The following is a 23,433-nucleotide window of genomic DNA, read 5'->3' on the forward strand; positions in this document are numbered from 1 at the left end:
CAACGTGGGGTTTTTGGTGGTATTTGTACGCAGATTTGCTTCTGGTTAAAGGGTCGGGCCATAGTCTGAAAACACTGTAAATTTACATCTTCCTCACCCCTTTTTTTAAAAAAACAAAATGGCTGGCTGAGCTAATGCATCTAGAATAAAGTATTTATTAATCATATTTAATCACTTCTTTTCATGTGGGATAAGTCATCTTTTTTCTTTCCAATTTTTAAAAGGAAACATATGTATTTTAGACCCAACATAATATGATTCAGCCTCTAAGCAAAATTTTCATATTTTTGTCACGTAAACAAATGATATTGTAATAACAGCAATAACTCATTTTACATTCCTTAAAATCCAATTAGCTATCACTTTATGACTCCTCCTGATATTCTGACAACCTCGAACAATGGATTAGTTACACCAGTGAGTCGCACCCACAACCAGAAAGAGTTCCTCTCTGAACCTAGTAGCACATGTGTAAATTCCGATTGCATGCCCGCACCCACCTCAATATATGATGCTTTGTGGAATACCCTTCAGCAAGACCCCGCCTATATATGACTAACAAGGGCTCACTCCCCATCCCCCACACCGACATAATCACAGTGTATGGCAGGGCGGTATTTCCACTTCTTCACTTCTACCCTGCGGAGTGTGTTGGCTCCCGTCCGTGGACCCTCGCCAGGTGACCTGATGCCAGAGCAGGTCAGTTCTGCTCTGCGTGACACACTAGCCGCAATTTTCCTCTCTTGCCCAGGCCTAGCATGATGATGGGGGAAGGTTATGGCATATTAGTTCAGGAGATGGCAGATTATGTATTAACGGGGTCCAGGTCAAAGCTACAGGCCAACACAGGGAGGGATTAGGGAAGAGAGATAGAGGGAGGGAAAGACACACAGTCCTACCACCGTTAGATGATGATTGCTGGTTGCAGGGTGGGGGAGGAGAAACAGGGCGGTGACAGCTGTCCGTCAACCTTGGACTCAGCAGGGAGATGAGGCTAGCTGTCAAATATTGCGTTGAGGCTGTGAGGGTCAAACTTTGGCCTTAATCTGGGCTGACAGTCAAAGGGTTTTTTCATCATGCTGCTGGTCATATAGATATTTTATAGATATATCTTTTTTATAGTTTACCATTGCTGCAACCTTGAGTAATGCCACTGGATTAAATTGCAATGCTTTCAGCTCAAAGAGGGAAAGCCATAGACATTATTTTAATGGCGCCTTCGAACACCTAAAGCCTCAACTGGTTCAGTCTGTGAAATGCCATTTTGTTACCCTTCCTGGAAGTAAAAGTTAAATTTCTTCACAGACAGTGGTAGGCGAATGGCAGCTGGAGTGCTTCCATGGATTAGATGGATATGAAACTATTTTTGTTGAAACATTTGCACTAAAGATTTGCATTTGTGCCAGAACATGTGGTTCCTTTGATTAAAAAATAATGCCATAAGTACAAGCTTGTGCACATAAAATGGTCTCCCAAGGTGCATTTTTTGGTAAGAAATATCCAATAACTAAGCCAAAGAATTATGCGTTTTAGAAAACTGCAACACCAGTAGTTTAAATCAACAACTGTTTAACTTTCTGGGTCAATTTTGAATTAATTAAGCAAGTTTTTGTTCGAAGTTGCAATGAGGAAGCACTTTTTATTTGCTACAGCACTGATTCATGTGTCTGTCTGGCTCCTGCTCCACAGCAACAGTGTCTCATGGGTATTCAGAGCCATCCGCGATACCAAATTGGTGGTTAGAATATGATTTGTCAAAAGCAAAACTGAAATAATTAAAGTTGATGGCCATTACATAAACGTCTAGTGTTGTTTAATTATCCTGAAGACTCCTGTTTTTTCTATGTTGAGGAACATTGAGGATGTCATTACCAGCATCTCCTCCCACTCTGCAACTGTATGCAGCATGTAGGAGGATTTGTGTTTGTGTTTGTGTTTGTGCGTGTGCGTGTGTGTGTGTGTGTGTGTGTACGTGTGTGTGTGAAGTGCTGTTGGCAGGTGGCATTGACAGCAGCGTCTGTTAAGGCACAGAGCAGCGTTCCTCTTTCCACCAGATGTTCCTCTTTATATCAGGCAGTGATTTCCTTTTTACCTAATGAATGAGTAAAGTCTCTGTTCTCAGTCTGTCTCTCTCTCTCTGCCAGGATTACATCTATACAAACATTGAGTTCTCATTTTCTCCTCACCTCCTTCTCCCTTTCTTCTTCTCTTTGTTAAAATTAATACCAGTCTGCCTTTGTCTCCCCCTGCCCCCACTCCACCCCAATCCGTCTCCCTTTCGCAGAAAATTAATCTTTGTAGGAAATGATTCAGCTATGACACTCTCCTAACTCAAGACATTGAGGAGGGAAAGAAGTTAGAGGTAATGAGAGAAATATGTTTCTAAACAAACGTCATACCCAGCTCAGCACATTCATTCATGACTGTGGTTGTGGGTTATAGAACCCGTCTGCAGGAAAATGAGGGAAACGAGGAAAGCGAAGATGGGAAGTGATTGAACCCAACCAAAGACAGCAGAGCAGAGGAGAAAATTGAGTGAGAAAGACCTAGGAATGGAGTTAAATGCACAGAGGGCTGCTTTAGATTAGATTGGGAAAGACTGACCGCTTTAGAAGTAGTGATAGAGTCTCAGAAATGGGTGGGGGAGTGTAAATGGAAGATAAAATACTGTAAATGGAAACTCTGTCATGCCATGTTTTCGGAAACATATGAGAGGAGGAACATTTTGTCTGTTTTTGTTTTCATCAAAAGAAAATGAAACACTTTGTAAACCTGAACCATCATTGACTTTGTGTAGTTTTAGGGCTGGAAACTAGGATTGTTTCCAGGAATGCAAATAACTGTTGAGTATTTTCTCAATTAGTCATTTGGGTTATAAAATGTCAGAAAATGGAGAAAAATGTCTGTCACTGTTTTCCAAAGCCCAAGATAACAGTCCTCAAATGTCTTTGCTTTTGTCCTGACCAACAGTCCACAACCACAGATGTTACATTTACTATCATGGTAAATATCACATCATCATATCATTTATTCTGTTTTTCTCATTTTTTTTATTGCTCAAGATAATCATCAAAATAGTTACCAATTAATTTTCTGTCAATCAACTTAAGTATTTGTTGCAGATGTTCTTCCCGATTGATCAGTATTTTTTTTGTTATTGATTTACATGTCAGAAAAATGGTGAAGAGTTGAAGTGGACATATTTGAAATTGGCTGTGAGCAACAGTCCAAAATCCAAAGATTTTCAGTGATATTAAACAGATAAAAGCAGCAGAAGATATAAGAAATTATAACCACTTCCTCCTGCCTTCTCTTTTAGAAACATCATGAGAGGTATCACTAAAAAACATTAATATCATATTGCCTCAGAGACTGAATGACGCCTGTCAGGCAAACTGCATCTATTTTGCTGGTATGTCTGTTTGTTTGCAGATGTAATGCTGTAACCAGGATACAGATAATATACAGTACAGGCATCTTCAATAGAAACTGATGTTTGAAAGGGAAGGTTTGACCATGAAGGCACAAAGCTCTTTCTGGCCAGTTTGCTGCATCCTTTCAGAGAGACTTGAAGTGATTAACTGCTGGTTGTGGGGGCAGAAGCAAAGGAAGGACAGACAGAAGAGGTCAAACATTAAAAAAAAGAAGAAAAAGAAATAAGAAAGCAGTGAAATGAAAACCCTGACTCCCTCACTCCTCTCCTCTCCTATCCTCCTCTCCTCTACCCTCCTCTCCTAGAGGTGCCAGCCAGGGGAGTCACCCTGAATTATTCATTTTGAGAAAATGAAATCTTCATGGGTGTTAAACCAGAGTGAAGATGAAGCAGGGGCTGACCATGTTCTCTGTACACAATATGTGTGTGTGTGTGTGTGTGACGAGGCGTTGCAGAACTTGACACTTTGCTTGGCTGTGTTTTAACCAAAGCGAGGGGAGAGATATGTTTAGAGGTGCAGATGAATCTCATTTGCACCTGAGGAAAAATATTATACGTTTCTCAGTAAGCATGTCGGCCGTGTTCAGGATCACACAGGGCTGTAAATGGGATTGTGTTTCACAGTGGTTTTAGGCTCACACAGGGAGGAGGATTTGTGTGTGTTTGATCACTGGGACAAAATGTTATACTAATTTCATATCATGCATCATATATTTGATTGAAAAAAAAAACACATTTCTGAGCAAACTGCAGTAGAGTTAGAGCAGTTATTTGGTGTTTAAGTCAGAATCTTCCAGTTAAATAAGGCATGTAAGTGTGTGTGTGTGTGTGTGTGTGTGTGTGTGTGTGTGTGTGTGTGTGTGTGTACAGTATGTGTGCATATATTTTTGTGTGTGTGTATTTTTTCCTTGTTTCATTTTTCATGGATTCACACTCTATTTGTATTAAGCCTGCAGCATACACGAGGGGTGTAATAAGCAACTCCTTCCTCTCCATTCAGACCCCATTCTCTCTCACATCCTCTTTACATTTCTGTCTCTCTTTAATCAGGCCAGTTGGCTCAAGTGACAGAGAAAGAAAAAAGGTGGAGGAGGAGAGTGATGGCGTTGGAGAGGTGGAGGGATGCACAGACGGGGTATGAATGGGAGAACAAGAATTTATGTGCTGAGATCGCCTCCCTGAAAAAAACAAAAAACAAAAAACCTCAACATCTGTTGTCCACCTGCAGCTGTGCCATCTCTCTTTCTTTTTTTTCACTAGCCCGCTTCTCTTCTCATCCTTTTCCCCAGAATCTCATTTGTGCTTCAATCATTTGGCAACAGACACGCCATGTAGATCACAGGAGGCAGATGGGATGGTGGATTTTAGAGGTCAAATTATACAGTAGGCCGTTCTCCCTCCAGCGCGCTCTCTTTTCATGAATGAGGTTGTTTTACTCCAGGCCTCGTTTGTGGGCTTTGGTTACAAGTTGTAATCAAACCTCCTCAATGAAACCCTTTAAACTCTGTGCACTCCTGTTTAACTCCCAGTAAATACACCCAGTAGGCTTACACTGTAATATGCACAGTCGGTACAATACATCATACTACATCATAGTGTTGCTTTTATTCACTTTTTTATTAAAACTTCATAACTCTCTGTTACTCTTCTTACTGAGTAAAACACAACTTATAAAATGTCAATCATGACTCCCCAGAGCACAGAGCTGTCTCTACACAATTTATAAGAATATAAAAAGAGAAAAAGGAGCAATTCCTAAATTTAAGAAGTTAGAAACCAGTGTTTGTCATATCTGCTTCATATGTGACTCAAAATGATTAACAGATTATTTAAAGTGCTGTCGACTCATTTCTGTTGATCAACTAATTAATTAATCTGTTAAAAGCTTTGCCACTAATTCATTAATTTATTCATGTGGTTTGCTCATTCATGTTCACACATTGAGCCCAGATCATTCACTCGTCTCCTCTCTGCTCTGCAGGGCTTTGGAGGATTCAGTGTGTCCTTGTTTAATATTAATTAAAGCTCAACTAATATTCAATTTTTAAAGCTCATACCAATATTGATAAGTAAGAGAGAGCATGCATTAATACATATTACAAATATTAGCAAAGCAGACATTTTTTTTTAACAGTAACAATAGTAACAATTAGGCGTATACCAACAAGCATGATTTGTGACATCACAGCTAGTTTGGAAGGTAGTTGCTGTCCATTATGCAACTCTAATGCTTAACCCCCCCCCCCCCCCCCCCAAAAAAAAAAAAAAAACAACTTAACTTTACATACTGGTTGGCACTTTTTCAGAATACATGTTTCTTCTACAAATGCTGCTGTTGTGGCGGCGGTGTATGACCTGTAAGCCTAGACTGGACTTCTTAACCCTCATAATTAAAATCCTTTTAAGATGTCTGTCAGACACAAAGTGGCTCAGTCTTCGGCCGCCCTCTCAGTCTAGTGTAGTAGTAAACATGTTAATCTGTTACTCCTGCGCTTGTATTTAAATCTCAGGACCAGTTAGAGGATTTACCTAAGTGTTACCATAAGTTTACTTGGAGGGCTTTACTGTTTGTCTACATCCAAACACACAAACGTCACTCTGATAAAGAGAAACACACTTCCCCATAGAGCAGAGAGAGCTCAGTAGCGGGCAGGCATGTAGCCAGTAATGGGCTGGGCTGCACTGGCCCACCCACATTACTCACAGGTCCACCCAGCCAAGTTTGATCAAAATACATTTTGTAACAATAAATGTAAAACGTGTATAAATAAATAAATAAATAAACATAAACTTGTTTTATTGTTAACTTGACGTATGTGTGTTGACTTTGTCGTCTGATTAAAACAGAACTGTTGTAATAAATTATAGGAAGTATCGTTGGTTTTTATTGGCTGCTCTGGTTTTGACATGCAGACCTTGCTGAGCTACTCTTCAGTTAATGTAACGTTAACGTTACAACGGTGGCTAAATAAAGCTTTTAATGCATTGTTTGAAAAAAGTTAAGTTAGAAGAAGAAACTGCACAGCCTCCATCAACTGCGTCCACCACACTCATCAACCCACAACAAGGTCAGCCGGGCCTCTGGGGGTGTAGAGCTTTCTCCTGGTCATCCTGAAGCCAGGTTCCCTATAGTTGCTGCAAGTAGGGGTGCTGTGGCCTCCAGGTGACTGGTAGCCTTTAGGCCCATGAGCTGGCAAAAATAGACTTTGTACATAAAGACAGTGGAAAGTGGAGAAGGACCGTGCATGAGATGCATACCTCACAGACACGGGTAACACATGGTGGTTAGAATTGTCTCCAGAAGCCTGACTACTAAAAACTTTAGTTATCAACTAGAACAAAGGGAACTCTCCACAATTCAACTTTTAGCTTTCTGAAATACATTTTATAAACGGCTTTGATGGAGCTCAGGATTTATCAGGAGGACGGCTGCTTTACTCATTTACACTGCTTTACATTTTCACTGTATGAACTTGGACTGTATGTATGGAATAACTGACCTTTCGGATGTGTAGAAGGACACAGAACATTACCATTAGATCCTGACTGATTCTGTTGGCATGTCAGGAAATTCAAGTAATCAATGAAGTTGTGTGTGTGCCTTGTTTATAAATGTGCACAGCGTCTGTCTCAATTGATAGACGCACTTATCATATCTGCTGCAGTTGGATCACTGCAAATATTTAATAAACTTTCTATTCGGAGAGGGGTGTTTAATACTCAGCACCCCCACACTCACAACCGAAATCATGTTCTCACGGCTACGGGTTCACCCACTGATTTATGAACCACATTCACAGCCAAATTTGTATTTATTTCACTTGACAGGAATGTAAAATCAGTTTTCTTAATAGAGTCTATGGATGCAGTTTTCTGTAAAATGTGCACATTTGGTTTTTCATGAGCTGGCCGGTACTGAAACAAAAATGGCTTTAAGCTATATTGAATGCAGGGGGTATGCATTACATTTACGATTTTCGTCATCTTCACTGTTGTCTTGGTTAATGTTTAGTTGCCACTTTAGGCAATAAAGTAGTGAATTAACAGTGCACTGTAGAGCTGATGACCAGCTGGTCTAGCTGGTGCAAAAACACTCTATTTTAGTTTGGGTAGGTTATAAAAGACCATTTTTTGTCTATGTTGTGTCCAGCCTTTATAGACAGATGCTCTGTTGGTTGCGTATGTTGGATCGGCAGTTTTGCTGTTATTGCTTTTATGATGCAGAACATTACAAAGTAAACTGGGTGTTTTTTTCAGTTTGTCTGTTTTTTATTTTCTTCTTCTAACTTTACATAAGACTGTTTGTTTGTTTTTTCTGGGAAAAGATGACCCACCCAATACAATTTCTGAGTATGTCACTGGTGACAGGTGTGTGTGTGTGTGTGTGTGTGTGTGTGTGTGTGTGTGTGTGTGTGTGTGTGTGTGTGTGTGTGTGTGTGTGTGTGTGTGTGTGTGTGTGTGTGTGTGTGTGTGTGTGTGTGTGTGTGTGTGTGTGTGTGTGTGTGTGTGTGTGTGTGTCACTCATACATATTTTTACATATTGGAATTTCACACTGCAAGATTTCCTATCAAACAAAAGAGTGTTCACAGATGTTTGAACCACAGTTGACAGATTGTGTGGTTGCACTCACATGTGAGTGCTCACCTCAGCTTCTTTGCTGTGTGAACAGTCATCACCTGTGTTTGCATGTATGCATGTCTCGGCCCTTTGTGCAAGCATGACAAGTTTTGATGTAACCACTGAGCGACATTATCGCACTGAAGCTGAGAAATGAGGCTCTTAATGGCTTGTTGAGCGACAAAATCAGTCTGTTTGCGCTCATGTTAAAGAGCGCGAGGAGTGAGCTGGATAAAAATCGCAGAGTGAGATTGTGAAGGAGAGTTTTTGAGCAAGAGGGAGTGGGACTGAGAGAGTGTTTGGGGGGGAGGGGCTGGCACTCTTAAAGGACCGTGAAGGCCAAATCACAAATAATAAAACAGAAAGGCAGGCAGGGAGGGAGGGAGGGAAGGAAGGAGGGAGTGGAGGAAAAAAAAGAGTGGAGGAAAATATGTTGAGCGGAGGGGAAGGTCGGAGAGAATGGGAGAGAGAGTCATACGTGTGCCAGGAGCACTGCACCTCTCTCTGTGACTGGTGCTCTTGAAGGATTTTTTTCTCCTCATTTCTCTTTTATTTACCTCCCTCTTTCATTCCTCCCGCTTAGCTGTGGCACCGATTTGTTTCCTCTGTCTTTTTTGGTCTTTTCCATTTTTCTTCCCCCACCCCTTTCTCTCTCTCTCTCTCTCTCTCTTTCTCTCTGTCTCTCTCTCTCTCCCTCTCTGTCTGTCTTTCTATGGCTCGCAACAAAAGGCTGACGGAGTGAGCCTGACGTCTGAATGAAAAGCCCAAACCTGCCGTGAAGGGAGAGAAGAGGGAGACGGAGCAGAAAAGAGGAGGCTGAGGAGAAAAGATACAAGTGATCTGGCTGAAGAGGCGGAAAGAGAGAGGAGAGAGCGCAGATAAGTGCTGATTGCTGGCTGAAGACAAATAGAGATCCAGCTCTTTTTTTTTTTCCTCCCACCCCCCTCTTTTGGAGATTAAAGGAGTTTCAGGCACAGCTTTTACCGTACGGCGGGCTGGCGGGGGGGTAGACGATCGTAGTTCTCACTCACCCATCCTCCCCTTCCTTCACCCACTGCCCGCTCTGTGCCACCCTCCATTTTTTCCTCCCCCCTCTCGTCAAGAGTACCGGTCGTCTGAGAAAAAGAAATGGAGCTTCTGGGAGTGAGGTGACGAAGGAGGACAAATTTGGAAACAAGCTGTGGGAGAGCGAGAGAAGACAGCAAAGGAAGACAGAGAGAAGGAGGGAGGGAGGCTGGAGGAGGTAGAGAGGAGAGGATAACCCCAGGGCATACTGTGTGAGAATCCCCCAACGCCCACTTTTTCTTTTTTTTTTCCTGTGCCTCTCCACCACATTTCCTCTGCCATGTGCAGCTCCTGATTTGAAGAATGTGGAGACAACATTTCCCAGGCAAGGAGCATGTTTCATGTTGTCCCTTCTTTACTTATATGTGCATGTACTCATCCAGGGTAATAATAAAAAGCTGTGTGCTGTGTATGTGATGGCAGGAGGCAATGGGGGGGGGGCTAATGAGCCTCTTATGTTTTTGCAATGAAGTGTATCATGAAAACAGTGTGTGTGTGTGTGTGTGTGTGTGTGTGTGTGTGTGTGTGTGTGTGTGTGTGTGTGTGTGTGTGTGTGTGTGTGTGTGTGTGTGTGTGTGTGTGTGTGTGTGTGTGTGTGCGCGCAAGAGGGCAAGCACCCATGTGAGTGTGTCAGTGTTTCCTTTGGTTTGAAACCGCAGAAACTCTGCACAGCAGCGAGGAGAAGGTGCGATTAGAAGGGTTGTCATTAGTGGTCATTTGGAAGGTCAAAGGTCACAGAAGAATGGGAGTACGAGTGGCTCAGTGTGAGGTTGTTGTCAGGCCTGCGTCAGTGTGTGTGTGTGTGTGTGTGTGTGTGTGTGTGTGTGTGTGTGTGTGTGTATGTGTCTTCAGGCATGGTTTTAAAATGTAGGGCTCATTATTTTGTGGATTCATCGGTACTAATTTTGATGCTTAAAAACATTTAAAATAACCAAAACAGTCAGTACAATCTGAGTGATAACTGAATTACAGGTATAATTTTAGTGCAGATGACACTGAACGATAGTGGGACTCTGACTCATAATCGTAATCAGATGCTAATTTACACTTTCTCCTCATTTTTCTCTTCTATTAAGCAGAGCTGTCAACATTGCAAAAATACCACATTCAATACAAACTCGCTGTTAATGCGTTGCGCCTTTTTGCAGCAAGAAACACAACTTTTAGCTGCGTGTGGATGTGAAATCCTGGTGAAAATTTGGGTTAAGCCGATCTGCGTCATTTAAAAATTCGATAATTTTTTTTTTTCTGTGAACGTTGATGTGCTTCACACTTCTTGATTTTTGCGTCCATGGAGTGTGATTTTTGTCACTGCTTCCCTGTGTGGACGCAACAGAGCTTTGATATGTTATCTCCCTCTCCAGTGATGTGTGTGTTTGTGTGTGTGTTGAGTGCACTGACCACTGTTCATCTACACTGACAGCTGCTTTTGTCTCAGGAGCCCGATTGTTTTGAAGCCTCACTCGTGAAGCATAAAAGACAGACATTTAAAGAGGAGTGTGATGGATGGATGCTTCTCTCTTATGCCGTCTTGTGTACTTGCCGCTGACACCCACCTGCAATATCCTTTTTGTTAGCATGTTTTTCCCTCTCTTTTTTCCCCCCCGCTCTCCTCTTTCTTCCACTTTTACATGTAATTTAGCCTTTCTCTTTCAGCCCTTCTATCTCCTCCCTCCCTCACCCCTCTTGGCAGGGCGTTTGGGTGGTGATAAGTTTGGAGGAGGGAGGCATAGGGAAGACAAACAAGGTCTTTGTGTGTCCACATAGTGGAACAAGAGACAGGCCCAGGGTGGTGGTGGTGTAGCCGGGCGCTGATAGGGTCCAGTGTGGCCTTGGAAGGAGGCAAGTCTGCCAAAGAAAAGATTACACCTCCCTTCTTTCTCTACAGATGCCAGGGGATCGTAAACACACTCAAGAAAGCAGACACTCCCAAGAACACAGGCGCCGGATTCTTGTTAACATGTACACACAGTTACAGAACTGAGGGAGGCTTTTGTGTTGTTGGCGGCGTGCAGGTGGACATACTATCTAATGATGATTCTTTACAACCAGCACTGAGAAAACAGAAGTAGAGTAAAAAGGGAGCCTTGGCATAGAGAGCTGTGGCTGCCCTTGAACATTTTATTTCACAAAATCTGCGACATCCCTGATAATCGCTCATTAATGTTTATCATCTGTGGGTGTGTGTGAAGCTAAGTGCAGCCAAACTCTATGTGTGTGTGTGTGTGTGTGTTTGCGTGCATAATACTAAGCCGTGTTGGCCCACACTTAGCATGTTTGTGTCTCTGGTAAATGCAGTAATGAAACACGGACAGTGCCGCTTATAATCGGATGCTGCTCTTTAGATTTTTCTCGTCGTGATTGGGTGGACTGTGGCGAGTGGCCGTTTGGGGGCAAGATGCGATATCCCAAAAGCAAGCTTTGCTGCACTTGCCACAAAGAACAGGCTATCGGCTCAGACCCCCCCTCCCCTCACTCTCGGACTATCCCGTCACTGAGGCCCCCAGCTTGGGAGTTGCTAGGTAACCAGAACCAGCTGTTGGTCCTAAGCCCGTTGAGCCCGTTCTGGCTATGCGTCAACTACAGAGTAGTTTTCACTGAAAGCTCGCTGTGAACTCAGCGACCGCCGAGGTGGCCTTGACATCATCGTGCCATGGAAAATCTTCCTCACTTCCTTTTGTTTTTGCAGTTTTATTGTTCCACTGATGGGGCGACCGATATGGGAGCGTCCATGGCAAGTATCACACCAGTCTGGAGTAATTTAGGAGCATATCATCAACTTTCACACACAAGTAAGGGGGAGGAAAGGGGAACTAGAAAGAGAAAGGGCAATGGGAGAGTGAAAAGAAGTAGCTTGTGGGTGGTTAGGGTTTACTAGAAGAAGTCACCTGTCATTTTGAAAATGATATCAGGAAATAAAAGACTCGAGATGGCAGAGTACACAGTGTAATTTTTCAGGAAATCACAATAGTACAGGTAAGTTAATACGACTCTGCAGCCCCAATGTGGGACCGTTTACCTTTCAAAGTGTGTGGAGGCCTCACAAACAAGCCACAAGTAAATCTGCGGGGAGCACATTAACCTCCAAATGAAATCGTCTTTGTAAACCAACTGAAGCAAGCTGGAAGTCCATGAAACCACAATACCAGAGTGCATGATCTGTCAGAAAACAGAGCTTGAGAAACAAAGATACCTGATGTAGTGTGATATTATTAAATACCAATTTGAAGATTGGATTCCAAAGCCCCAGGGGGAGAAATGCAGGTTTATTTTCTTTCATTGATTGTTTGCGCTCTATTTAGAAAATGATCCTTCTCCCTCCCGAAAACTCTGACTCACCAGCATCTGGCAGCGACAGCTTTTCTGAGCTGCTTTTCCAAGATCAGCCCTTCCAAACGAGAGAATTAGACACCCGATCGTATTCACTAAGGAGAGACATATTTCTATGAGCGCTGCTTGTTTTTTCTAACATCATAAAAAGATCACTTCTATTTCTGTTGTCAGAATCCAAAAAGGCTTTTTAGTTTGAAACATCTGTAATCCATTTGTGGTTGTGAGAACGCTCTTGCCAGCTCTGCCAAAAGTTTTCATACTTCCTGAAGAATCATCCAGTTTGTGATTAGCGTTGGCTAAAGGATGATATCAACTTTAGTCCATTCAAGCTTCCCTTGAGGGATGTAACAACAAATGACCCCTGCAGACCTCCACTGGATAAGACTATCTGCTGTCACACTGAACACGGTTTAGATTTAGTTTGTCAAGCTGCTGGCTTTGTTTCTTTATTACTCGTTGGCTTACAGACAATACTGGCTGTTGTGCTACGATAAATACTTCGGGTACAATAACAGGAAATTGGCACAAGCAATTTGCATTTCTGTCCGCAAGACTGCCAGCCAAAATATCCTACCACCTAATGTAAACCATCTTTAGTCATGCTGTTTCTGCTGCTCACACAAGTTTACTTAACAGCAAATAAGCACTTGAAAAATGGTGCTGTGGTGTATTTTTGTCGCTCTTAACAGGGAGTCTGGTGTTTTGTTGGCTTTGGGGTGGGACTCTGTGTTTGGACCGGGGGAGTTCTGGCTTTGATTTTACTTCCTGTAGTCCAGGTTCTGGGTCTGGCAGCTGGGTGGGGCGGCCGGCATGCTGCTGCCAAACTCCCCAGACTGATGCAGACCCAGCCGAGGAGGGAGAGAGAGGCATGGAGGGAGAGCAACGGACATAAACAGAGAGAGACTGGCATGACACGAGTTAAGAAAAAAAGAACCAGATACTATCTTTCAATCTTTAGCAGCTGGACCTCTGCACAACAAACTGTTTGATACAATCTGCTGTGTGATCAGTAGGGGATGGAAGGAGCCACCTTAGGGTGACTCAAATATAAATTATTGGGATAAGCCTTTGATTGGCTGAATATTGCTCTCTGTTCTCTTACATTCTCCCATTTTGCCTCTTTTGCTTGTTTAAAAATCCATAACTTGCCATCTGAATGCAATAGAGGCAGTAATGGTTTGTTTTTTTGTGAGTAGGGAATAATTATTTAATTATCTCGATATAATGATCATGAAATAACTAATTTATGATCTTAAGAACCCAAACTGTCTTCTTGTAATCATTAATGTAAAAATGTGTTTTATTATCTTGCATGCGATAAAACATCTGAAATCATCAGACATAAGGTAACCATTGCAGGTTATGTTACTGCCTATATTTAACATGAACAGATGCCTTCTGCAGCTGCAGCCTAATTCAGAGTCCCTGTAATATCCCCATAATATTCCACAAGCACCAATAATGCCACTGAGGTGATCAACATTTAGTTTACAGTAGCCTGTAATTGCCAAATAAGACATACAGTAAGACAATGTAATATTCTTAAATATTACTACTGAAGGTTATTATGTGACTGTAGTTAGTGACCTTAAACAAACGGTGGTAAATGGAAGAGATTGAGATCATTACTGCATCAAATTTTCAAACAGTTTATAAAATGATAACCAAAAAAATCTTTTGGATAAAGAATTTTCCATGATCTTCCAGATTTTCTGCATAAGATAGCCGTTTTGCAATATTTGCTGGTGTGTTATCTCTCCAGAGTTTCAGTGATATAAAAACTCAATCATTTAACAAAATACTGTCGTCCACATTTATGATGCCAAACAAATTGTAATTACGCAATAATAAAATAAGTTATTGGCGGCTTTATTTGAAATCTGACACACACACATACACACGTGCACCAAAACAACTTGCAGAACATTGTTGATTGCATTAGAGCTGCATCAATCAGTGGATTTCATTGCCAACTATTAAATTAATCTGGGACTATTTTGATATTGGATTAATCCTTTTGAGTCTTTTTTTAAGAAAACAATGTCCAAATTCTGTGATTCCAGCCTCTAAAATGTGAATATTTTCTGCTTTCTTTAGTCCTCTTTGACAGTAAACTGATTATTTTTGGGTTGTTGATAAAACAACACATCAACAAATCAATTAATCCAGATAATGATCAATAGATAATTATACAGTTTATATTTGGCATGCACTGTATGTCTGTAAGTTAAAAAAAAAAAAAGTCTTAATATAATATTAATTGCAACCATATCACCCAGCTTCATTTGTTATTTCATTTGGTAAAAAGATATGCATCTTGGTCAGAAACCAACACAATGTACAATATTATACAGTGTACAATAATAATGTAATGATGGCAGGTCATATTCTGCAGCAAAAATCAAAAACACAGGCTGACCCTTTACATCCACCTGCACACAGTGACAAACTGAATGAAGCAGAGGGTCCTGAATGCAATTGCAGTAAACATGATAATTACAAGAAGAAAGAAACAAGAAAAATATAAAACAAAAAAAGTACAAGTATGAGAGATAGCAACATTACATATTAACACCTCATTGAAACTGTGATAGTATGTCATAGTCAATGCCATTAAGAATGTGTACGTGGGGCAGTTTCCCTCCATCTGAGCAATACTGCTCAGTGCTCATCTAGGTAGAAGAGTGTCAAAAGACAGACCCTTAATGTAGTTGAGGTCGAATGTGCATCATTTTCAGCAACTCCACACAGGGATGATGTCAGCTCGGGTTCAATTGCACAGTCTAATATCTGACAAAGTCCCTCAGATTCCCAAGATCCTAGATCAATGAGGAATTAGCGCCCTTATTTTTGCTGCAACTGGGACTGATTGCTGGCTACATCTTCGATCATTTCAGTTTTGAATTGTGAGGTCTGTGAACTGTTTTTAAATTGAGGAGCACATACAGAAGACGAGCGCAGCTGCTTGAGATCCCATCTGTCGTCAACTATTTCTGAAAAACATTTCCCTCCTGACACTATTTTTTAGAAGCACTGCTGAGCTCAGAGCTATTGATGCTTGTCACCAGCGATTGGATTTGATTAAGAACTTCAAAATGATCACTGGTTCTGCTCGATTTATGTCTGATGCTGGCAGGAGGAAATATAATGTAGTCTATGTCTGTCAGTGCGAGACCAGAAACTAAAGCCCTATAAACTGATGTATCAGACATCAGGAGGACATAATAGAGTCTCTAGATTTCTGACCCTTCATTACAATCAAGTATACAAAACATACCATCACTCATGTAAGATAAACACACTTTCGGTTTTGGATATATTATTTTCTTTCTTTAGAATTGTTCTTTCTGTCTGAAAACCAATGAGCTTCTTAAAATCAATGGTAAAGTATCCAAGTCATTAAGACCTGCATTAACAGCCTCTTTAGGAGTTAATTATCCGCAGATCCATCATGTATTTAGTCCAATGGCATGTTCTGCCTTATTAGGCTGGAGAAAGCCTATTAGCCACCAGGAAATAATTAATCAACAGTATTTTTGACCTACTTCCACTAGTGACACTGCTTTTCCCAACAGCTGTTTTTTGTTTATGTGTGTATACAGTACAGGAAACTGATTCAGTGCATGTCTGTGTGTCTGTGTGTTGTCTGCGTTCACACAAGGCTGCATCTGTCTGAGCAACAGTGCGCTTCCTAGTGTGCGTCTGTTTTAGATGATCAAACTATTTTTTTCTTTGTCTATGATAATGAACTCTGCATGATGAGGCGCAGAGAGATGTACAGAGCCACAGGTGTGTTTGGTGCCAAAGCTGCCTTACACACACACAAACACACACACATGCACACACAAGTACCTCCAGCGATAATAATGCATGCACCCACTTTATACTGAACAATGAGATTGAGGTTACTTCTTCCACATTATTCCTCTTTAACCTTTTCTTCTTCTGCACCTTTTTTCTCATCGTTGTTCTCTGTTTGGTATGCCATTCAGGCTTTTATGAAGTACTGCTTTTATGAGCGCTGCACAATAATAATATTGTTAATGGCTGTAATATAATAACGAGGTAATAAAAAAATAATCTCTGTATCTCCAAACAGTTTCATAAAGTGGCTCACAAAGCAGTCATAAAAACCTTAAAACCTTCATAAAATCAACACATAAGAGTGAAGAATGTTGTGAGTAACAATATGAAATCAACAGGAAATCAAGGTCAGAAATAATTTAACAGAATATCTATACCAAAACACATCTGTAAAAATGAGTTTCAAGCAGTAACAGATAGACAGATATGTAACAAATGTAATCAATCTAATGGTTTAAATTCCTCAGAGGCTTTTTAAAAAATTAAACTGCAATAAAACAAAAAACAAAGTCCAATCAGTTGTTTTTTTTTTTTTTATAGCTTGAATGTGGATTGAACAAGTTTGATCTATACTTAATGTAGTATTACATTTTTGCAAAGTTGGGAGACTCACAATGGACATTAAAAAAAGAACGGTCAAAATTGAAGCAGTAGAGAGCGAGCTGATTTTTAGTCTCCAGTATGGGCCTCAAAAGCACTGGATCCTACATTTCCCATAATGCAACTCAATAGCTAGATTCAATAGGCCCTCCCTGCCTCCTAAATTACCACCTCTATTTTTTCCTAACTTTAGAAAGCTCTTCAGAGCCACATAAGACTTGATATTTCACAGGCTGTGTGATGAGTAGACTTCATGTGTAAAAACACTGGACTGCCCCTTTAAAGGCTCATCCACAGATTTAAAAAAAGATCAATAATGTCTTTCAATTAATCCTACAAGCTGCCTGTTTTAAATGTTAAATCTGGGAAATAACGATGATATAAATAGGCTTTCCATTTCACGTTTTTTCGGTCATGATTTACCTACATTTTCATCTTAAATCCCCTGTGTGATGAACTCCTCTCCATCACCTCTACTTGTAGAGATTTAGTGTGTCGAACATGAGTTCATGTTTGCGTCCTCTGAGATGTCTGAATGTGATTCAGCTTCTTCTGTGAATTGATAGAAGCAGAGAAAGAGAGAGATAGAGAGCTCACCTTGTTCTTAGATGAATTAAGGCTCTAATACTACAGGATGTGTGTCAGTTTGTCAAAGCTGTGATGTTAATGACACACTGCTAAGCTGTTCTTGATATTGTAATTCTCATTTTAATTAATCCTCCATTTCCATTTCTCTCTGATGGGTGTAACGCAGGTAGGGGGAGGTCTGTCATTCATTATGTCTTGAGTGAGTGTGCAGATTTGTGCATTTTTGCGTGTGTGTAAAGGAGTCAAACTCTGCATTATTTACAGTCTTTAGCTTTTTTGGCATCACTTAAGCAGTGTACCTGCAGAAGACCACAGATGTGTATCTCTGTAGAGTCTTTTCTAAAACTGACAACTTTGTCTTGCTAAATGTACACTTTGAATTCAACTTAGGCCTCTATATTGATTTAGGAAAATAATTTGAACAGATAACTGATAAAAATGGTTGACACAGTTTTTTCTTCAGCGTTCCAGAAAATAGACAAAATTGGATGTTAATCTTAAAGATACTCTTCCACAGAGTTTAAAGCCCCTGAAACCTTTTTTCCAAGTATTAGTATTTTTTCTATAATATGAATTAATCATGCCTAAATTCATAACTTATTTATCAACTGTTAACCCCAAAGTGTGGGTGTGGTTCAGATTTTGTTGACAGTGAGCTGGCAATTCATCAAGTCATCAAAATCCAGAATCAGATGTTGCTCAGTTCGGATTGGTGCATGGAAATATGTTTTTTTTTTTTTCTACAACCGAGTCCCACCATTTCAAACCAGTAAAAGGTGCACAGAGAAAGACGAAAATACAGACATCTCTCATGTGAAATGGCCAACAGTGTGCTTAATGTGTGTATGTTTGAGTTCATGTAGGAACTCATCACTTCTAGGAAGAAGAAAATAGCTTTTAAATTGTAGAGCATTTTCGATTAACTCTGCAGAACAGAAAATGAGCTTACTGATGCAGAATTTTTCAACATTTTACATGCACTTGTTGTTTTTTCTTCCCATTATACACATCTGATGTGTTTAAAGTACATATGTTAGCATGTTGTCGTTGTGTAGGTCGCAGCACTGTCCTTGCTTCCCAAAACTGGAGGAGTTAAGAGAGACAGACATGGAGCGAGCAGGCTTGGATGTCCTCTCCAGCAGCGCAGATGCCACTAAATAAAATATTTCAGAATCCTGCCCAAATCCTCTAATCACCATGACAACAGGCAGCAGGGAGCCAGAGAGTGGTGCTGTGTGGACCCCCCTTTCTCCTTTTTCTTTTCCCTCTTTTTTTCTCCTCCTCTTTTTAGAAGGATTTAGGTCTGCACTGCCAGTTTTTTCTTCAGTATTACACAGTTGGTTTTTTTGATCACTTAAAGAGTGTGTTACCTTGATGTGAGGCTGAAGAGAGTTATTCAGTAAATTAATCAATATCGGCTCATTTCTAGTTTCCAGCAGTTTTTGACACTTTTGTCCCTGAAGAGAAACAGTGTCACTACTGAGAAAATCAGACACAATCACAAGTTTAAATGTAATTATTGATCAGCTGATTTTACCTCAGTGTCGGAATGAGGGGGCCCTGTTAGGTGTGTAAAGGGCATACTGAAGATACACACACACACACACACACACAGGAGCACACATTGAAGACCGGCCGGTTTCTGTGCGGTGATAGGATAATGGAGGTGATGACCTCATGGGGTGAAAGGACCTGTTGCCTGGTAACAGTACGGATAACAGAGAGAGAGGGGGGGGTAGTTGTATCACCAGCATTGTGTGTGTTTGTGTGTGTGTGACCAGTGTTGCCAGGTAAGGGAGAGGATGATAGTAGTTTAAAGTAGACAGCGACTGAGTCCAGTTTCAGAGTATCGATCCAGCTCAGGTGTGTGTGTGTGTGTGTGTGTATGTGTGCACGCATGTTTGTGTGAGCCACTGATTCACACACAAGTCAAACACACAGCTCAGGTCTGTGTAAACACTTCCTGCGGTTGGATGTTTTTCCTACATTTCACAGCGTCTTCCGCAGCACACTTCACTGTGTGTGACAGACATAAATAATTAACTTCCTCTCTTTTCTCTCTCGTCTCTCTGCAGGTATTCGGCCCCAGATTATGAATGGGCCTATGCACCCGCGCCCCCTGGTGGCGCTGCTGGATGGGCGCGACTGCACCGTGGAGATGCCCATCCTCAAAGATCTGGCTACTGTGGCTTTCTGTGATGCCCAGTCCACACAGGAGATACACGAGAAGGTAGAATAAATGACTTTGCAGATGTTCTTTTTACCCACATTTTATTTTACATCTTACGATAGCGCCAAGCTGTAGCACTGATCCTTTAAACCCATATGCCATGAAGTCTCCTTATTTAAATTATATGAACTAATTCCTATTGACTTTTGTTGATGTTAATTAATTCTGTGTTCGTTTAAAAAAAATATGAAATACAAGTTTAAAATAATGTTTTAAGCCCATTTTTACAACACTTATGATGTTCTTTACATGACAGCTGTATTAAATATCTGATGTGTTTAGATGTGACAGTGAATATGTGTGAAGGCAAAGTACACCATAGTTTTTACACAGTTTAAAAGTCAGAGTTAGTAAATATCACATTAAACTGTACGTTTGAAAAAAAGTGTCAGAATAAGTCAAACCACATGAAGTTTTGATTTGTAGCAACATCATCAGACTGTGCAGCTTGTTCTCACTCTAGTAATGGTAGTAATAGTTGTGGCAGCATCTGCAGCCTCACCAAACTTTGAACATGATTCCTGATTTCAGCACAGAAGAATCATCGCGTTCATCCTTCTGTGTCTCCTCCTCTGTAATGTTTAAATAATATTTCAGCCCACTGGCTTGCTTCACTCTCCCAGTTCAACTATAATGGTTTCATCACCGACGCTAATCCCACTGGGTGCTGAAGTGCTGCTTTGTTAAATAAGGAGGACGAGGAGGAGGAGGGGGAGGAGGAGGCTGGTAATAGAAATGCAGTATAATTGTTCTGAGCTAGAGTGGGTGAAACATTTGTCTTATTTTACTGTCTATACACTGGAGCGAGCGAGTCAGCAGCGATTTTACAATCCAAACTGGAGGGTTGAATGTCTTTACACTTAGAGAGCAAAAGGAATTCATGTTGGTTCTTCATGTTTGATCAGTGTCAGTGAAAATGCCACCTTATACTGAATGTTCAAATACACTCATACCAACCTAATGATGTGAGTTTAGAAGCAAAATAAATACTTACACACAAACACCAAGAAATAACTATACACAAACACACACAAACACACACACACACACACTCACACAGACACACACACAGAGAGGACCCATCTGAGAGTATAGGAGTTGGCAGCGCTCCAACAGTAATAACCGCAGAGCAGCAGGTACAGATGGGGCACTCTATACACACACTCACAGACAACCTCAGCAGTAAGTTTCAGCAGTGAAGTACTCTACATACACAAGTACATAAACAAACACACACACAGCAAACTGTTGTCTTTGTGTGTGCATTGTCTAGAAGTGAGCAGATGCAGCGATTAAGGAGCCTGTCACTTAAGGAATCAGTGTAAACTGCAGCATTTGTGTTCAAGTCTGAGCCTCTGGTGGCCTGCACAAATTTAGTGTTGCCCCTGTTGAGTGCAACAGTGAAAGGAAATATATTAGAAAGCACTCACAGTCTATTAACTAATACAGTAGTGTCCTTGAAAAGACACTGAAGACATTCTGAAGTGGTGCTAGTGTGACTTTCAAATGTCTTTTACACCACTGTATCAGTAATCACTTGTTTTTTATTAGGGCTTAAACTAATGATTTTTTTAAATTACCCTGCCGCCTGTTTTCTCTATTCACAAACTATTCGTGTGGTCTGTAAAATGCCATAAAACATTAGAAATTGTTGAAAGATGATCAAATTTGCTGTTTTGTTCAAGAAATCAGTCCAAAAATATAGAATTTACTTTCACGTAAGATTAAGAAAAGGAGCAAATCTTTACAAATGACACCATGGAACTGGGGGGCGTTTAGCATTAATACAAAATGTACTTAAATAATTAACCTTAATCCTAATCCCAGACCTCAGAGGTATACTTTTTGTCTTTGTATCAGGTGCTTTATTCTATCATTCTAATTTGAGTCAGTCAGTTGGTTCATAATGACTTAATATAATCATTTTCTATTTCTGTTTTCATTAGTGTGTTTTATAATAAAGTTGATATTATTGTTTATATAGAATAGTTAGTAGAGTAGTTTTCTATTTTAGGAAATTTGCTTTTTCACCAAGAGTTGGACGAAAAGATTGATCTGTCTGCTGAGTGTGAAGATAGAGCCAGCAGACAGTTGGCTTAGCTTTGCATTAACACTGAAAGTAGAGTAAACAGCTAGACTGTGTTTGTCCAAAGCTCAAAGATACCCATAGCAGCACCTCTAAAGCTCATTAATTAACACACAGTGTCTCTTATGTTTAATTGATACACAAATACAAACAATTTGCAGTTTTACATTATGTTCTATAACTATATCTTGGCAAAAATAATTAATGTAACTTCTTCAAAACCCACAAAGAAATATCCATACAGTGTTTCTTTAATGCTTTGTAAATGTGACACCTGAGTGTAGAATTAGTATTTCCAGTATTAAGAGCTTTATCTGCTCTACAAGATTCATGCTTTTCTTACTATACTGCAATAACAGTGTGAAGGGGCACATGCACTGTGGCACGCCAACTCAAACAGCAGAAGAGTGCTTCAGCTAATTAACATGATACAAAAGCTGTTTGCTCACTTTTTCCGCTTCATGTAAACCTGTTTAGCTTATATTCTGATTCTGTGTCATTTTCCAGCATCATCTCCAGCCAACCTGCTGCTGGTCTACAAGTAATGAGATTAATGTATGAGGAAAGCTTTAACCTTGAATTAATCATACAGCTCCCACTCCAGCTCCAATAAAAAAAAAAAAAAATTAAAAAAGAGATGTATGGAAATTCATGGCTATGCTAATCCGTCGGCTCGGTTAGGTTAATTCAGTTAGAGGGTTGTGAATTTAAACCTGTTATTTAACAGCCATGGCTTGCAGCAGCTACTTGTTATGCTTTCTGGATATCTTAGCAGCTGTCAGTCTACTTTATGTTCCTGCCTCGGTCCACTCTAACCCTATTTGCATACGGTCTGAATGAATGGGTAGTGACAAATACCAGCTTTGGCAAGTGCTCGTTCTAAACACACAGACAAGCACTCGTATTTTAGAGCACACATAAACAACCCAATTTGCATTTAGATGAAGGATAGAGCACATTAACTTAGCTCCAGAAAAAAGGAAGGTGGTGACTGCTGTTGTACTCCTGTTGGCCACAACAAGTTGCTCAGACAGTGTTACGATAAATCAATCTGAATATAAATGCAGGGAAGATATTGATTAAGAACCATAATGAAATTGTGTCTATAATATGAATGCAGATGATTTCTTCCAGTCTTTATAATGATTGTTTAGGGAATTCTGATATAATAGGACAGCAGCGATGATGCCTCCTCTTCTCTACTGTCCCTCAGGTTCTGAATGAAGCAGTAGGGGCCATGATGTACCACACCATCACCCTGACCAGAGAGGACCTGGAGAAGTTCAAGGCGCTCCGCATCATCATCCGCATCGGCAGTGGCTACGACAATATCGACATCAAGGCTGCCGGGGAGCTCGGTAAGGGAACAAACATATGATGAGAATAATGAACATAGAGGGTTGTGCTTCCCCATATGGCTCATTCATTCACCATCACATGAGACAAAAAGAAAAATAAATCAGCAAAACCAAAAGTGATGCATTATGGATAAGGATAGTGCACCCTTGGATGGAGGCCAAACCAAACTCTACTCTCTATATTGAATGAATATAAACAACATATGTAACAGGAATTATCACATACTGTAGAGTAAACAAAATATGTCATGCAACTGA

At 40.5% G+C, this 23,433-nt stretch overlaps 1 protein-coding gene across 2 annotated transcripts in view; it reads left to right on the top strand.

Moving 5' to 3' along the window:
* The window catches only part of ctbp2a (C-terminal binding protein 2a), a 34,224-nt gene that overhangs the window by 4,833 nt on the left and 5,958 nt on the right, over positions 1-23,433 (top strand). Inside the window, exons 2-3 of one of the 2 annotated variants that reach the window (XM_062430246.1) lie at positions 19,577-19,731; positions 23,031-23,175. In XM_062430246.1, coding sequence (XP_062286230.1) covers positions 19,577-19,731; positions 23,031-23,175 — 300 coding nt within the window. Of the gene's footprint in view, positions 1-19,560; positions 19,732-23,030; positions 23,176-23,433 lie in introns of both variants that reach the window. The other variant, XM_062430247.1, reaches the window with a different exon arrangement.

This window comes from Scomber scombrus, chromosome 12 (genome assembly GCF_963691925.1).
Source record: "Scomber scombrus chromosome 12, fScoSco1.1, whole genome shotgun sequence".
NCBI classification, from domain to species: Eukaryota; Metazoa; Chordata; class Actinopteri; order Scombriformes; family Scombridae; genus Scomber; species Scomber scombrus.